The sequence below is a fragment of the Caretta caretta genome, chromosome 25 (genome assembly GCF_965140235.1).
Source record: "Caretta caretta isolate rCarCar2 chromosome 25, rCarCar1.hap1, whole genome shotgun sequence".
NCBI lineage: Eukaryota > Metazoa > Chordata > Testudines > Cheloniidae > Caretta > Caretta caretta.
Window position 1 is genome coordinate 11,777,087 of NC_134230.1, and position 16,942 is coordinate 11,794,028.

General features: G+C 58.1%; 1 protein-coding gene across 1 annotated transcript; it reads left to right on the forward strand.

Moving 5' to 3' along the window:
* The first annotated feature begins 3,426 nt into the window (after nt 1-3,426).
* MPND (MPN domain containing) lies at nt 3,427-16,888 on the forward strand. Its single transcript, XM_048830685.2, has 13 exons — nt 3,427-3,567; nt 7,229-7,443; nt 8,131-8,361; nt 9,325-9,484; nt 11,544-11,628; nt 12,202-12,298; nt 13,135-13,207; nt 13,419-13,495; nt 13,641-13,809; nt 14,175-14,245; nt 14,746-14,835; nt 15,788-15,880; nt 16,402-16,888. Exons 1-13 carry the CDS (start codon nt 3,561-3,563, stop codon nt 16,486-16,488), a joined length of 1,455 nt encoding a protein of 484 aa, XP_048686642.1. The 5' UTR covers nt 3,427-3,560; the 3' UTR covers nt 16,489-16,888.
* The last annotated feature ends 54 nt before the right edge of the window (nt 16,889-16,942 follow it).

The following is a 16,942-nucleotide window of genomic DNA, read 5'->3' on the forward strand; positions in this document are numbered from 1 at the left end:
CTGTTCTGAACAGTGGGGCAGCAATCATGTTAACGTCCCATTCACGGGAGAGGACCCCACCCCACAGATAAAGGGGGCTGAGGGAGAGCAGGAGTATAGTCCCCCACTCCCCCCCCAGAGTGAGAGTGCTAGGAGCCGACCCCAACAATCAGAAGGCTGGCGGGCCGGGCGGAGAGCGTGGGACGCATTCTCCCAGCTAGGAAGTCCAGCCGGAGGGGTGCTGAGAGCGTCCCAGGTACCCACCCATAGTAGCCACCCTGAGGGGATGGCATCACTCAGATACTGCCCTGCTCAATGCTGGGTGCCCTGAGATTCCCTGAACAGAGTCTAGGACTCACACAGCCCCAGCTACCTGGCCTGCAGATGGGGACTGTGAAAGTGCGGGTATTTGGGGATGCTCCCTGGACTCTTGACACTTCCTATCTCCCTGGCCCCATGCCACAGAGCCTGCACTTTCCCCCCTGCAGCCTCTGCCTCTTGCACAGCAGCTGCCAGCTCCCCCCAGCTCCCTAAGACAGGCCACTGGCTTTTGAGCCACCCCACCATCTAACCCTGCTCCGAGCAGAGCGCTGGTAAAAAGGCCAGCAGCCTGTCCCCATTGGGAGAGATTTTAGGGGGGATCTCAGCGTCAGCAAAGCCCAGCAAAGTTAATAGCGCAGGTTGGAACCCTGCAGGAGTAATTAAACAACTAAAGGAAATCCCCAGAAAAATACCGACTAAACTCATCTGAACCTTGCAGCGGAATGAGGAACTTGGCAGAGCTGAAAACAGGTATTGTGGAATCTCCAGCCATGAGAAGGTCAAAATTCAGATCCTCCCCAGCCTGTGTTACTGGCAGCTATGCTGTTAAGGGCTGAGCTTCCCAGAAGGAGAGGCTGGGCGGCGCATTGTGCCACTCTTGTTATGCACAGACCCTTGGACAGACACCCGTAAAGCGATCTCTTGCAAGCACTGAGTGATGACCGAACACCACGCTCCCCAGTAAACACCAGGAGAAACCCAGTTCATAATAATGATCGTAAATAGGCCAGGAAAGATTAGATTGTTTCATTTTTAATTAACTCATTCACTGTCATTTCCAACTCTTTGTACGTCTTACAAACTCCAATTTCAATTTAGTCCTTTCTTTTTGCACCAGCAGGATCATTTCTTTTTTTTAAACAAAGCCTCAGATCCTATTTTGAATTTTCTCAGAAGAAACGTCAGATTGGGGCTGTAAGGACGGTAAAAGGGGAGAGCCAGAAATAGAATTAAATATTATCATTGCATTTCCAATTAGTTTCTCAAATGACTGACAGAGCCTAACCTGGCAACGAAACGGGGCATTTGACACCTGCAAATTGTACACAGTCTGGGCCCAATCCTGCAGTTGGATCCAGGCAGATGCAAGCCTGGCCAAATCCAGTTGTAGGAACGGATCCCATACGATTCTAACTTGGCGTCTTGCGAGTTTGTTTCCAGTGGCTTTTGGCTGCAAAAAGACAAAGAGGATAATGGACTATTACTGCTTACAGTCAAACCCTTCTGGCCTTAATTCCATGTATCGATCCCTGGAATTCCTCCAAACCCTTAAGGAAAACAAATCTTAGCAGAAAAATTGTTTAAAGGGTGCTGGACTTAAGGAACCAAAAGATGAAGGCTGAAGTCAATGGAAGTGTTATCAATTTATCCTGCTTGTCGTACCTGCGGGGCTTCAGCCTGTTTGATGTTCCCACTGCGCTAGGTGCTGTACAAACATATAATAAGTCTCTGCCCCAAAGCACTTGCAATAAGATTTGGATCTAATCCAAGATCAGTTAATTCTTGAGTTTTCAGGGGAGGAATAGCTCAGTGGTTTGAGCATTGCCCTGCTAAACGCAGGGTTGGGAGTTCAATCCTTGAGGGGGCTATTGAGGGATCTGAAGCAAAAATTGGGGATCGGTCCTGCTTTGTGCAGGGGGTTGGACTAGATGACTTCCTGAGGTCTCTTCTATGATCCTGCTTTTATTGCTTGTGTCCCTTGCCCCACATTTCATGCACCAGTGGGGTCAAAAATCGATTGACTGCATAATTGGCATGGGCCACTGGTCAGAGCTTCTTGCACTTCGTGGAACTGACGCTGGCTGGCTTGTGCCAATTAGATGAATAGTTTCAGAGATTAGAACGATTAGAACTGCAGAGGGGCCAATGTCCACTTAGAAATCAGTCTTGTGCATCTCATCACCTGTTCGTTACCTCCTGGTGTGACTAGCAAGTGCCAAAGGTGGCATGGCCTGAAAAAGATGAAAGGAGAAAACCTGTTTTCTTGTCTGTTTTCCTCTCGCTTTGTGCTGTTGACAGGTCACTGCCCGCAGCCAGTGTCGCTGCCGGCCCTGCTGTCTGTGTGGGTCTTTCACACACACGCAGGAGAGAGAAAAAAAAACATTAAAACCACAGCAAAACTGGCGGCTGCAGACTCCTGCTATGAAACTGAAACCATTTCAAGGTGGCGCCCAGTTGTTTAAGGCCCAGTCTTGGGTGGCTGGCTCCTGGAGAGTGAATTTGTCTGTATTATCTGTGGCTGGGGTTGGATTTTGCCCCCTGGAGCCCTGAGTGCACCTGACAGGAAGACGGCGCGTCTGGATCCTGTTTGTTGCAAGAGAAAATATTTATTTATTTCCTTCTGCACCTTCTGAGGAACAATGCCCAAGACACACAGAGCAGGCGCCCTCTGGTGGCAGAATGGCGGGATCACGCTGTCAGCCGCTTTTCCACCGCAGCCCCACATCACAGGGTTAGCTGCCGGTGGGGCCGCCCCTGGCTTAGGCATAATTGAGGTTACAAATAAATATCGCTCCTTTCACCTTCAGAGGTTAACTTATCCGCACAGCGCGCTGGTGGGAGAGGTTAATATTCTCCCCCTACCCTGATGTACAAAGGGGGAAACTGAGGCACGGAGTGAGTGAGCCAGAGTCAGGGACAGTGCTGGGAATAGAACCCAGGACCCTGACAATAGTATCCGCTGGTCAAATGAGTTGATTCTAACTGAATAAGGGAGGGGAGTGGGGTCTAATGGGTTACAGCAGGGGGGAGGGGCAGTCAGGACTCCTGGGTTCTGTTCCCAACTCTGTGAGGGGAGTGGGAGTTAGTGGGAAGAGTGGGCCAAATGGGAGCTAGGGACCTGCAGCTGATTGGATCCGGTGTTTGCAAAGTGGGGGGGCTCCATGCCCCGCCCCCCCCCAACTGCACCCCCCAGGAGCTCCATACACCTCCACCATCCCCCATCTCTCCCTGCAGGCTCCATGCACCCCCCCCACTACCCCCCCCCGGGGGCTCCACAGACCCCACCACGTCCGATCTTCCCTCCATGCCCCCGCCCCACCTCCACCCGCCAGGAGCTCCGTGCACCCTCCATGCCCGGCCCCCCGCGCGGGGCTCCCCGGGCTCTCCCCGGGGCTGGGTGTCCCCGGCTGGGGAGCGGGAGGCGGAGACAAGCGGGGCCGCATCATCACGTGCTGGGAAGAAGCCGCCGCCGGAGCCCCAGTGTCTGATTCATCCTGCGCCGAGGGGAGGAACAACAGCAACCGGGGCCGAGCGGAGCCATGGCAGGTACCGGCCCGGGGGGCCCGTCTCCCCTCCTGCTCCCGCCCCCCCCCCCCCGCGCCTGCACCCCTCCCTATCTGGGCTGGGTCCCCCCCCCCGCTACCCCCCTTCCTTCGCAACCCGCCCTGGCTGCAGACCCCCGCGCGCGGCCGCCCCCCCTCTCCCCCAGTCCTCTCTCTGCGTGCCTCCAGCTGCCCACTCCCCGCTGCCTGCCCCCCAGCGCACCCCCCCGTCCTCCCCCTGCATCCCTCCAGCTGCAGGTCCCTTTCCAAGGTCCTGTTCCTGCTTGGAAAGATCCCCCTGGCTTCATCCACCTGCCTCGGGTGTCCCCTAGCTCCGCTGGGGGTGGGAGTGGCCGAGGGGTTGCCCCCCGCGTCTGACATCAATTCCTGGGAGAGGCTGGCCTGGACCGGCCCTTCCTGAGCCATGGGGGCTTCCTGGCCGGAGTGTGGGAATAGAGCCCCCAGTCCTGCGGGGGTGTGTGCACAGAGCCCCCAGTCCTGCGGGGGGGGGTGTGCACAGAGCCCCCAGTCCTGCGGGGGGGGGGGTGTGCACAGAGCCCCCAGTCCTGCGGGGGGGGGTGTGCACAGAGCCCCCAGTCCTGCAGGGGGGGGTGCACAGAGTCCCCAGTCCTGGGAGGGATAGAGGGGGGACTTGGATCTCCCAGCCCCAGAATCACCATTTCTGTTTGGGAGGGGGGCAGCCACCTGCTCAGCATGAAGAGTGAGAGCTCCATGAACTCTTCCCCCCCCCCCCCCCCGCGCACACAGACACACACTCATTCCAGCCCCATGTGCCTCATGGCAAGGGAGCTATAGAATAATGCCCCCCCCCATCAGAGTTTAGGGCAGTGGCCTCTTCCCCCCCACCCGGTGGAACAGGGCTGCGAGTTAAGGCCCAGCTCAGATTGTTACAAAGCTTTTCTCCTGCTCTGGCCAAACTGGCAACCTGCGGGGAGCACTGGCCGTCCGCAGGGACTAGCGGGAGGTTTGCCCCTGTGGCTCGACGGCTCCTCTGGGCTGCAGCTGCTAGGTGGCCGGGGGGGAGACGCGGGCGCTGGGCGAGAGCAGGGACGGGCACAGAGTGCAGCAAGCCGTCGTGTGGCCCGAGAAACACGCCATTTTGAATTGACACTAACCTCCCCGGGGGCCTTTCACCTGACGTGTTAGGAATCTGCCCCACTGCTGTGGGGAGGCAGAAGGGGGCGCTGCCTCCCCAGCTACTTCCCACCCCCTTGCCCTGCAGCCCCAGGAGCAGCTGCTCGGTAACCTGGGGTAGCTCGGGCGGCTCTGTTGTCTGCTGGGATGTAGCAGCCCTAGCCAGGGTCAGAGCTCCACCCACCTGGAGCCTCGGCAAATAGGTCAAATATTGATGTGGCCTCTGGACCACTTTGAGATAATGTGGCAAGGCTGGAGCCCCCCCCGGGGCTAGTGAAGAAGGTGGGCGGATCAGAGCCAGAAATTGGCACCAAATGCTGACCCGAGCAGATGCTGCCCCCTTTCCCCAGCTTGCGAATTGTCCGTGAAATTCTCCGATTTGTTGCATATTGAAAACTCTTCGTGGCTCTCCCCCTCCCAGGCCCAGCACGCGCCCGATAGCCCCCATTGGTGTGGGATTAGTCGGGTCACATGGTAGCGTTGCTGGTCCTTGATTGGGCGGTTTAGGTGACGAGCGCCGGCTGGAAATTTTATTCTCGAATGGGCCAGTTGGGATTTGGTCTTGGTGGACATTCAGGCTCCAAACTGGCTTCTGGAGGGATTTGCCCTGGGGACGCTCTGGCACTTGGCAGCCCTCATGTGTGACCGGGAAAGGGGCCGAAGGCGACGGCATCAGAACTGCCCTTCGAATTCAAACCAGGGTTCTCAGGCAGTTTGAACTCGGCTCTAAGAGGGAGGCTGGGCTGTTGGGACAGGCAAACCCAGCTGGCAAGCGATTCAAGCGCAAGGGCTCTGCACAGCCATGAGCTGTGATGGTTTCTGTGCCGATCCCTGCTTGGCGTGAGTCGGACGACCAGGACCCACCTGTCTGGCAGGGCCCTGCCCACGCAGGCACGCCTGCTCCCTGTGCTCGGGCATCTCTGGCGGGGAGCCAGGGGCCACGTAGCCAACTCTCTGGGTGGTGGGGGGAGGATTCTTCCTAGCTAACCCACACAATACACCTGCCAGCCATTCAGAAAAGCAGGTGGTAGGTGCCTTTGGCTGGTGGGGTATCCAGCTCCGTCTCCTCCCCAAGGGGTCCCAGCAGGGAGACTTGGGCAGGGTGACAAGGGTTGGATTGGCATAAGCAGGACTCTGGGGTATGGGGTGGTGGAGGGGTGCATGGCAGTCCGAACAGCGGGTACCTGGTTTTCTTTTTTCCTTCTAAAAGAGGCTTGTCCTGGTACAAGGGAAACTGTCCCAGGAAGTTTAGGAAGTAGATGCAACCTGCAGCTAAAGTGCTGTATATTGACCAGCTGAAAATTTAGGCCTTAAAATTTTTTTTTTTTTAAGCCTGGCTTTCCATCTCCTTGGGCTAGATGCTCCCAGAGAAGTAATCTATAAGGGCCCAGCTCCTCGGGGAGGAAAATCAGCAGCGCTCCATCCAAGTCACGGGAGGGTAGGAGCTAGCGTCAAGCACTGGGCTGGGTCCTGGTTCAATTCCTGGCCCACCCACAAACTTCTTGAGCGAGCCACTTAAGGTGGCACTAAAATAGCCTGTTGGATTTATGATAAAGATAATAATTATCATCCCTAGCTCCTCTTTGGGCCTTTCCATCTGTTGACCTTAAAAGCAATTTACAAAGGAGGGCAGCAGCATTATCCCTATTGTACAGATGGGGAAACTGAGGCACAGGGGGGCAGTGACTTATCCAAGGTCCCCCTGCAGGCCTTTGCAGAGCCAGGGGGCTGCCTAACCCCCTCCTCCTTTTTGGGGGGACTTAATAGTGAAAAGCAGTTTTAGGGGCCAAATTTTCAAAGGCAACAAGGGATTTTGGGGACCTGATTTGAGACCCTTCAGAGGGGGCTGATTTCCAGGAGGTGCTGCATGCCCGCCCCTCTGCCCCTCAGCCCCCTGTAAGGTGCCTGAAGATGGGCACGCAAAATCACTAGTCCTTGCTGAAAATTTAGGCCTTAAAATTTCTTTTTTAGTTTTAAAAATCGCCCAGGTTGTTAAGATCTCAGGTAAAGCCATGGTATGTTTGGGGTTTTTAACAGTTACCCTTTAAGAGACTCATTGGTTTATTCTCATGAGCTATTATACTGATCCTGTATCCTTCCATATCCCACCTATCTGAGGATCTCAAAGCACTTTGCAAGCTTGACTGAGTTCAGACTCCCCAGCCCCTTGTTAAGTAGATCAGCATTACCATCTTCAGTTTAGATGGGGAAACTGAGGCACAAAGCGGGGAAATGGCTTGTCTGACATCACACAGGTGGTGAACTTTGGAGTGAGACTAGGGCTCTGTGGCCCACAGGTCCTAGCTCTAACCACTAGATATGACACTTAGAGATGGGGTGTTAGTGGATAGATTTCACGCCTTTCTCAGAGCCAGGAACAAAACTCAGGACTCCTGACTCCTTGTCACCTGCTCTGATCCATAGACCATGCTCTTTTCTGGAGCTGGGGATGGAACCCAGGAGTCCTGACTCCCACTTCCCCAGGTCAGGCTGTGGTGTTTGTTTCCCAGCTCTGGATGCCGATTCTCCTGGAGCGGAGGAGTGCCTGGAAGAGGATGAGGAAGAGCTGGAGACGAGCTTGGAAGACCCTGAGAATGAAAGCGCCGGGAAGCCGGCCCCAGGGGGGCGCAGCTGCATCCTCACCCGGCGCGGCATCACCCTGCGCGTGCTGCTCAAGGACGGCCTGATCGAGCCGGGGGCGGGCGTGCTCTCCATCTACTACCTGGTGAGGGCAGAGTGCACCGGGCTGGTGCTCCTTCGCCGCTGGTGGGTGCTGGTGCGGGCCTGGGGCTCCCTGGGGGTGCCCACGGCTCCAGAACTGCTGCCCTTTGTTCCAACAGCCTCTTTAATGGTGACTTAGATGCTGGGGTCCAGCCTGCAGCCATAGGGCCGAGCAGAGGTGGACTAGCCCCAAGCAGGAAGCACCACAGGGGGCTTGCGGGGGCTCTCTGATCTTCCTCCTGCTTCTCGGACAGACTCCTCCGTGCCTCGCCATCCCTTCCCTGCCCCCTTGACTCCAGCTTCTTCCCCACATGCAGGCTCCTGGTTCCCCACCACTGCACTGAGCCCCCCCAGGCCTGGGTCTTGCCTGGATCCGCTTCAGGGGCCAGAGTGGGGTTTTGGTGCTGGTGAATTCGGCCTGGGAGCCATGTGCTCCTGTACCAAGCCTGGTGAGTGGCGGGGAGGGGAGAGGAGGGGAGCGCCTGCTGCTCTCCGAGTCGGGTCTGAGAGGTAGTGGAGAGCAGGGCTCCTGGGTTGGTGGCTGCACACCCTCTTGAGGGGCAACGCTCGGGGCACCTCTAGTGACCGGTGAATCCCCTGCCCTCCTTCTCCTCGCTGGGCCTTCCCCAGCGGGTTCCCCCCCCGTGCCAGTGTGTTAACGGATCCTGCTGCTTCCCTCCTGCTCTCCCAGGGGAAGAAGTTCCTAGGGGACTTGCTGCCTGATGGGAAGATCACCTGGCAGGAGACGGGGCAGGTGTTCAATTCACCCAGCGCCTGGGCCACGTACTGCAAGAAGCTGGTGAACCCGGCGAAGAAATCGGGCTGCGGCTGGGCCTCGGTGAGGTACAAGGGGCAGAAGCTGGACCAGTGCAAGGCGGCCTGGCTGAAGAAGCACCAGCCCAATGCCCCCGCGGCTGAGGAGGTGAGCCAGGCGCCCCCCCTCCCTTGTTTGCCCCCTGGGCCCCGGGGGAGCTGAGTCAGCAGGAACGTCTCGAATATGATGAACCCCCCTTTGAGGCTGTTATACCCCGTTGCTGCAAAGAGGCGCACTCACACCTTAGCTTTTCAAGTGTGTTGGCCCCAGGATTTTGGAGACAAGGTGTGGGAGGTAACATCTGTCATGGGACCAGCTCCTCATGGCGAAGGAGAGCCAGGCTTGGAGGAGAGGTCTGTGGGGCTCGAAAGCTGGTCTCTTTCACCCAGAGAAGTTGGGCCAATAAAAGATGTGACCTCCCCCCACCGTGTCTCTCTAGGTTTTTAAAGGGGCTTCGGCAGTTAGTACCTATAGGAACCTACCTGGGGAACAAATATATAATAACGGGCTCTTCCATCTCGCTGAGAAAGGGCTGACCCAGCGCCTGGCTGGAAGATGAAGCTGGACACATTCAGACTGGAAATAAGACTGTGTCAGACTGGACACATTCAGACTATGTGTACATTTTTGCCAGGGAGGGTGATTAACCCGTGGAAGGATTTTCGTGTGAGCAGCTGAGCTCTGAACCCCAGGAGAGCAGGAGGGAGGCTGGGAGTCTCCCAACTGGACCTTAGTTACCCGAGATGGGCCCTAGACTGGCAGGCATTTGGATGCCTGAGGGAACGGGCAGAGCAGCGGCCGTGGGGCACTGCTGGCTGGGATCAGACCCCATGGAGGTGCTGGGGGGAGTTGCTTCTTGGTGTCACTGTGCCAGCAGAGGGTGCCTGGGGGAGGCTCTGCCCCTGCAAAATGTCCGTTTGCAGGGGCAGTGAGCTGGACCCAGGAGCATAGGCTTCCTTGGGGGTCTGGGATGGGTGGTGAGTAAGAAGCACCAGTTCCGTGCTGAAGCTGGGGTGGGGGGAGGCTGTTTGTCCTGCCACATCTCCTCCTCTCTCCCTCCCTGCCCTGCAGAGTTTGGTGAGCGAAGGGGAGGAGGAGGAACTGGCCGAGGAGGAGGAGGACGAGGCCAGGGAAGGTAAAATCGCCATCTCGGAGCCTGCGCTTGGCAAGAAACTGGAGGAGAAAAGCAGGAAGCACCAAAGCAAGAGCCTGGTGGAGCAACACAACGCTGGTAACGCTGGGTCAAAGGTTCAGAACAGCCTGCTCCACGCTGGGGCTGCGGGGTCTGGTCTGCTCCGATCCATGGCAGGAGTCTAAGGGGTGGGATTTGGACTGACCAGGGTAATTCTTAGACCTTCCAGCTCGCGTCTCCCTTTCCCTGATTCCTCTGCCCATCTAGGCCCGCAGTCCCTGCCTCGGCACTGGGTGCGAGAGCCTTCCGCTCTGCAGCCCCTGCCTCCCGAAGCTGCCACCCTGCATCTCTCTGCCTCCTCGCTGCAGAACACAGACGGGTCTAACATGGCCTTGGCAAGCTCCAAGTCGAGCAGAGATGAGGTGCAGGTGGTTTTTACCTCGCTGGCACTGGTCCAGGCCAACCCTAGGCCCCTCTCCCTGGGGTTGGCTTCCACCAGCTACAGGGAGGTGAAAAACGACGGAGCCTTGTCTCCAGGAGGATTTTCGGGTCTGTCTGCACTGCAGTCGGGAGGTCAGATAGCAGCCTGTGTAGACCCCCCGACCTAGTGTTGGTGGAGCTAGCTCGAATAACAATAGCAGTGAAGCCCTGGCAGCTGCCCGGGCTAGCCCTGCCCGCCTAGGATCCTGGCTCCGAACTGGAGCGGCCCCCGTCGGCGCGGCTGCAGGTTTGCGGCGATTGTTAATGTGAGCTAGCTTGGATCTAGCTAACGCAAAGCTAGTGGAGTACATCTACACCGGGGTGGGCAAACTACGGCCCGCTGGCCGGATCCGGCCCCTCAGGGCTTTGGATCCGGCCCACGGGATTGCCCCCCCGTGGTCGCCGTGGGCCCCGCGCCACTCCCGGAAGCGGCCGGCCCCACGTCCCTGCGGCCCCTGTGGGAGCAGGGGCAGAGGGCTCCGTGCGCTGCTCCCGCCTGTGGGTACCTCCCCCAAAGCTCCCATGGGCCGGGAGTTCGAGGGCCGGCTTAAAACGGCTGGCGGGCCAGATCCAGCCCGCGGGCCGTAGTTTGCCCACCCCTGCTCTAGGCGGAGAGAACCGCAGAAGATAAGCAATCAGCACCAATAGCAAGGCGCCAACTGGATTTTTAAAGCTTCTTCGGGAGCGTAGGAATTGCTGCCCTGGGTCAGACTGGTGACTCCAACAAGTTCGGTGTCCTGCCTCTTTTTCAACTGAATTGTCAGGAGTTACCAAGACCAGGGCCCCACTGGGCTAGGCACCGCCCAGACACAGAGCAGTAGACAGTCCCTGCCTTGGACGGCTTACAATGTACACAGGCAGACAAAGGGTAGGGGGGCTAGGGAAACACATATGTTTGTACAGCACCTAGCACAGTGGTCCATGATTGGGGCACCTAGGTGCTACCACAATACAAATCAAATAACACCGCACAAGCAGAGTGAACATGCTGGCAGCAAATGGGACAGTGGCAGCATCAGATGCTTCAGAGGAAGAGGTGAGGAATGCTGCAAACGGCAGTTATGGGAGAACCTGCCCTTAGGGGATGTTTCTTCCTGACCCCAGGCAGGCAGTGGTTCGCTTATGCCCTGAAGCATGAAAGTTATATACAATTTTATTCTGTCTAATGGGCTGTCTGTCCTGTTGTAGCGATCTCAGGTGGTCACAGAGAGGAGGAAATGGGTTATTTGTTGTTAATAATAATCCCTAGCTCTTATCATTTCTCATCAATCTCAAAGCACTTTAAAAAGGATCATAATTCCCATTTTACAGATAGAGAAACTGAGGCACAGAGCAGGGACGTGACATGCCCAAGGTCATGCACAGGCTGGTGGCAGAACCAGAATCAGACCCCAGGTCCCCTGAGTCCCAGTCCCCTGCTCTGTCTACTAGGTCACACTGCCTCCCTGGTTTGATTTTTAACCTGACAGCATCCCCTTCAGCTGGAGATCAGCAAATCAGGACAGCAGATGTAAAAGAATGGTTAATTCTGTCTGGAGACTTGCACAGGAAGTGAGATGAATCCCTGAGAACTTGTCTCCACAAACCCTCTCTCCCCGCCTTCCCTTCCCTCGGTGTGTCCTAAAGGGGCCAGGGGGCAAATCGGACTGTGTGGGGACTGGTCTCTTTGTCTTTGCAGATAACGGGCCCTACGGGAAGAGACCGGAGAGCAAGAACCGCACCCCCGTCCGTTACTGCACGTTGGGAAGCCGGGACTCTGCCAGGTAGCGCCCCACTGCAGCTCCCTTCCCAGCGTCCTCTGGCCAGCTGTTGGCAAAGTTCTCGGGAGAGCGAGTTCTGTCAATGCCATCACGTCCCCTCCCACCCTGACCTGCAGCGCCTCCTGCTGCTCCGCTCTTAAAGCTCTGCCCTTCCGTGGTATCGCCCCCTGCCATTCTACTTCTGAGGCAGCTGCGCGGCTTGGCGGCTTCCCTCCACCCTGTCCCGCAGCACCCCGCTAGTCCAGTCTGGGATTGCCCGCCCCCCCCCCCCAGCATCAATGCTCCCTGGGACCAGAACGGGGCTATCTGCCTGAATCCAGCCTGGTCCCCACCTGTCGCTCCCCTGACAATTCAGCTCCAGCATCGTCCCCTTCTCCCTGTCTGTCCCGGCGAGCCCAGCCCCAGGGAGGGAGCCTGACTTTCCCACAGCACAAAAGGCTACTCCCCGCCCCCAACTCTCCTGGGTCCTTGGCCCAGCGTGCTGGGGTTCAGAAGAGACAAACCCCGGAGGGTGTCAGGTCAGCACCAGCTGGGATTGGGGGATGCGTGGTGGAGAACGGGGGTCTTCTGTTCCAGGAATCCGCACACCCTCGTGGAAGTGACCTCCTTCGCAGCAATCAACAAGTTCCAGCCGTTCAATGTGGCCATCTCCAGTAACGTGCTGCTGCTGCTAGTACGTACCGGCCCCTCGCTTGCTCTCCACCCTAGAGCGCTCCCTCCAGCATGGACCTGTTACGCTAGGCAAGGCTCGTGCAATTGCCTGCATCCCTCTGGCTGGTGGCCCCCCCAGCCCGCAGGGAGACAGGGACCCCACCAGCTGATTGAAACTCCCAGGGTGGAACAGCTGCTGCACACAGTCCGATCGCTAACCGTAGTAGGGGCAGTTTGAGGGAGGAGGTGGACGATGGGTGAATAATGGGCCCCGCTGAAGGATTTGCTGGTTGCCAGGAGACATGTGGCAAAAACTTCCGAGCTGGGGTGGTGAAGGCAGGCAGCCCCGTGCTGGTGACCGAGAGAACTCGCAGACTGGGAACTTCTTCAGGGACTGCAGACAATGATCTCTCCTCAAAAGGGTGGCCAGCCTTTGTGCACCCCACCTCCTGCAGGCCACATCAACTTGTAGACTATTAGCAGGGGCCTGAGAGTCCTTCAGGATCAAAGCAAGATCCTGGGACTGCAACATGTGATATTAACGTTGCCTCGGCCGGAAGGGCAGCTCCCAAAGAACGTGGGGGGGGGGGGAGACTCACGGATCCGCATGGCCCAGGGAGATGTGTTAAACTGAGGGTGACACCCACAGAACGCAGAAGACTCAGGGCTGAGATGTCACCCAGACACCTCCTGGTGGAGGCTCCCGGGGAAGGGGTGCGCAATGCCTTTGGATGCAGGGTGGTGGGAACCGAGAGGAGGGGTGCGGGGTGAAGGGAGGGGAGGGAGTGGGGGAGAGACCAGAGGGAGGGCAGGTGGGAACTGCCCTGGGTTTAAACTCTCCCCCCATTCCCTCTTTAGGACTTTCACAGCCACCTAACGAGGAGCGAGGTGGTTGGCTACCTGGGAGGCAGGTGGGACACCAGCAGCCAGGGTAGGTACAGGCCGAGGTTTGGAGTTCATTTCCCGGCCGCGCCAGGCCCTTCCGAGGCTGCCTCGGGCCCAAGGTGCGAGGCCCCAGTCTGGACCCGGGGTTCAGCCCCCCGAGGCTCGCAGGCTGGGGGGCATTCGCTCTAACCAGCTTTTCTCGGCTGGGTGGAGTCCGTGAGCGGCTGGGCCGAGCTGACGCCTGGCCTTCCTTACAGTGCTGACGGTGCTGCGAGCGTTCCCCTGCCGGACGCGCCTCGGAGACGCCGAATCGGCAGCCACCGTCGAGGAGGAGGTAACGGATGGGGGGGGGCATTAGCTGGCCGCGGCCTGCGCCATCCCGCCGGTGCATGCTCCAGGCCCGAGCAGGGCTTGCCCTGGGCAGCTGATCCCAGAAGACCTCTAATGGCTCCTCCCTCTTCTCTGTGCCCGTGCCTCAGATCTGCCAGAACCTCTTCCTGCGGGGGCTGGCGCTGGTGGGCTGGTACCACAGCCACCCCTTCAGCCACGCCCTCCCCTCGCTGCAGGACATCGACGCCCAGATGGATTACCAGCTCAAGCTGCAGGGCAGCAACAACAGCTTCCAGCCCTGCCTGGCCCTCATCTGCGGTAAGGGCCGGGCCGTGCGGGGGAGCCAGATGTGGGGCCGGGGACCCTGCCCTTCAGCACGGCCAGCTGGGGACCCAGCTCCCCGCCCCGGGGCACCGTCTGGCACCTTGGGACCTGCTAGGGCTCAGCCCCTGGGCAGCCCCCGAACCTCAGTCTGGCGCCCCGTGGTGCAGGGCGTCAGGATGCCCCCCACCCCTCCCTCACGGCGGGGTGGGGGATGGACTGCAATCCCATGCTCCTCGCTCTACTTCAAACCCCCTCCCGGGGCTCCGGGGAGCTGCAGTCCAGGCCCTGGGCAGGCAGGCTGGGCTGCGGAGGGTGGTAACCCGGCCCTCAGTCCAACTCCTGGTGCTCTCTCCCCACAGCACCATACTATCCCGGCAACCAAGGCATGGAGTCCAAAATCTCGCCCTTCTGGGTCATGCCACCTCCTGAGGTGAGTTCCACACGGTGCCATGGCCAGGCCTGGAGCCTCCGCCCCTGCTCCCCCTGGCTCTCTGGACCATGCAGCCTGCTGCCGGCTCCCCGGGGGGGTTCCTGGCAATGGCAGACATTGCCCTCTGCTGGTTCCCATGGTGCAGGGGCGTTGGCCGAAGGAGCAGACCCTGGGCTGCTGGGGGCTGCTGGAGCGGGGCCCCTGCTGGGGTGTGGGGGAGGACACAGTCTCTCCAGCCGGAGAAGCAGTCGGACCCCTCTCTGCCCTGGATAAACATCCTGGACACCTCAGGGAGCCGTGGCCAGGAAAAGGCCTTTTCCTGACACTTGGGCCATGACCCTGCCAATCACGCGTGTGACTTGGCCCCAAACTGTCCCTTGCCTGAGGCTGGGCTGAGTTAACGCTGGTGCACCAGCCTGGCCTGGGAAGCTCCCAGCTCGTCCTGTGTAACCCAAGGCTGTGCCCGGCTGGAAACCTCTGTGCTTCCTTTTCTCTCACAGCAAAGGCCCAACGATTATGGCATCCCCATGGAAGTGGAGCTCACCTACGTGCAGGATGGGTTTCTCACCAATGACGTCCTCCATGAGATGGTGAGATCCCTACTTGGGGGGAGGGGAACCCGAGCAGGGGCTACGTGGAAGATCTCTCCCCCGGCCCCTGGGAGTATCTAACAGCACCGTACACATCTCCTCGCAGTCCTCGGCTGGTCTCAGTAACTTCATGCTATGTGTGTATAGCACTTCTCCACCGTAGGACCTTCCATGTCTCCTTCCCCATCGTATCAGTGGGTGTGGTGCTTCACTGGCCCGTGAAATGCAGCCATCCTGGGTTTGAGAGCAGCCTCCGGTGGTGAGCGAAGCCTCATCTCCACAGACGGGTGTGGTGAGGGGGTCTCAGGAAAAGGGCTGTGATCATTAGTGTCAGTGCAGCTCAGACTGAACAGCGGCTGAAGGTCTGGGGTGACACACACATACCCATGGTGCTCTGTCTGTTGGCTTTAGCCAGACGAAGCAGCACCACCAGGCTCTCCCCATGCCTCCAGCGAGTTCTCTCAAACCTGTTGTTCAGAGTTCTTTCAGAGAACGAAAATCCCATGGCTTGGAGCAGGGTGAAACATGCAGACAAAGAGCCCGGACGGAGGTGTGGGGTGTAGCCACCCTGTGGGTGAACAGCGAGAATCAGATCCATTACCTGTCAACAGTTCCAAGCAGCAGCCTGGGCCCCAGCCCAAACCAAGTCCCCTCTACTCCTGTTAGCAGTAAGGAAGAGCTGGAGAGGGGGATAAGCAAAGACCATCACTAGAACCAGATGGTCAGAGGCCTAACATCCCTCCAAGTCTCTCTAGATTCCAATCCTAGTCTTGACCAATCCCCTTCTACATGCGACAGGAAAGCTCGTGTTTCTTGGGGCTGACAGGCCAATCCTCTCCTCTAAGACCTCTTCCCCCACTGCTGCAAAACTGCAGGGCGCAGGTCCCGCTTTCAGTGGGACTTGAGCAATCGTTTGGCTTCCACTGACTCCCCTTTCCCTTTGCGGCTCCAGATGCTGCTGGTTGAGTTTTACAAAGGGGCTCCGGACCTAGTGAAATTTCAAGATATATGGAGCCAGGAGCAGACCTACTTGGACAAACTAAAGGTGAGAAAATGGGGTTGAAATGGGAAAAAAGCCGAACCATTATATGCCATCTCCAGAGAAGATGGCGGAGAGGATGCTGGGGTGGCTTTTTCCGCCCGTTTTCTAGGCTTGCTCTGAGCTAGGTGAGGTGTTTTTACTACCTCCACCTTAGCACTTCCATGGCTGGGGAAGGTTGGATCAGTTTTCCTCATTGTAGCCGTACTCTCTGTGACTTGCACCGAGGAATTATGCTGTACTGAAACAACTCAAGCAATGTGGATGGAGCACGCGGGGGTCTAATAGCTTATACCAGCCCCACTTCTGCGGTCCTTACTCAAGCAGAGTCATTGGAGAACAGGTCTAGTGGCCGGGGGCAGATAACGGAGTTAGCTTGTCCATGGTGAAGATCCGCTGCATTGGGTAGAACTCTCTTTCCTTACTTTTTAGGGGTAGACCAGGTGCTCGGCCTAGGGGGATGGGTAGTTCTGTACTGCTAGGCCCCTCCCTGAGATGGAAAATAAACAAAGCTGTTTCCATTTCAGGGCTCCCTCGCCTCCAGGACACCCAAAGATCAGGGCTTCGCCCACGTCCTGGAACAGATTTACAGCCTCCTCAAGCACAGCAGCTGAGGCAAGGCTGGAGCCCGAATTACACTGAACTCATACCCAGGTGCCTTTACACCAGGTGGGGCTCAGCCTGGCAGCCCCACGCTTGGGGAGACTGGAGCCTGCGCCCAGTGCGGAGTTAGCAGGGACGTTGGATCTGCAAGCCTGGGGCAGCTGTTATACAGCCCTGAAAGCCGAGTCATCCGTTATACAGCCCTGAAAGCCGAGTTGTCCTGCAGACGGGATCAGCGCTGGGGCTCGGGTTCGTTTGCCGCCGGTGGAGACGGGGCCTGGCTCGGGGAGCGCAGTACAACTTGGGGGTGTAGCGTGTAGGTCCGAACGAGGGAGGATGGTGGCGGCCTCTCTCCGGCTGTAAGTTATTTGTGCAACTGGTAGTTCTGATTAAAAAATGTTGCTGACCCCACCCCCGTGTCTGTGGGAGACCCAGAAGGGAATGTGTGCGTAGAACACTCCTACT

What these genes read in the sequence shown, in the direction of transcription:
- MPND (XM_048830685.2), top strand. An exon ending in GGAAGCCGGGACTCTGCCAG is followed by an intron (nt 11,629 to 12,201) that starts GTAGCGCCCCAC and finishes CTTCTGTTCCAG; the next exon opens with GAATCCGCACACCCTCGTGG. An exon ending in GTGGGACACCAGCAGCCAGG is followed by an intron (nt 13,208 to 13,418) that starts GTAGGTACAGGC and finishes CCTTCCTTACAG; the next exon opens with TGCTGACGGTGCTGCGAGCG.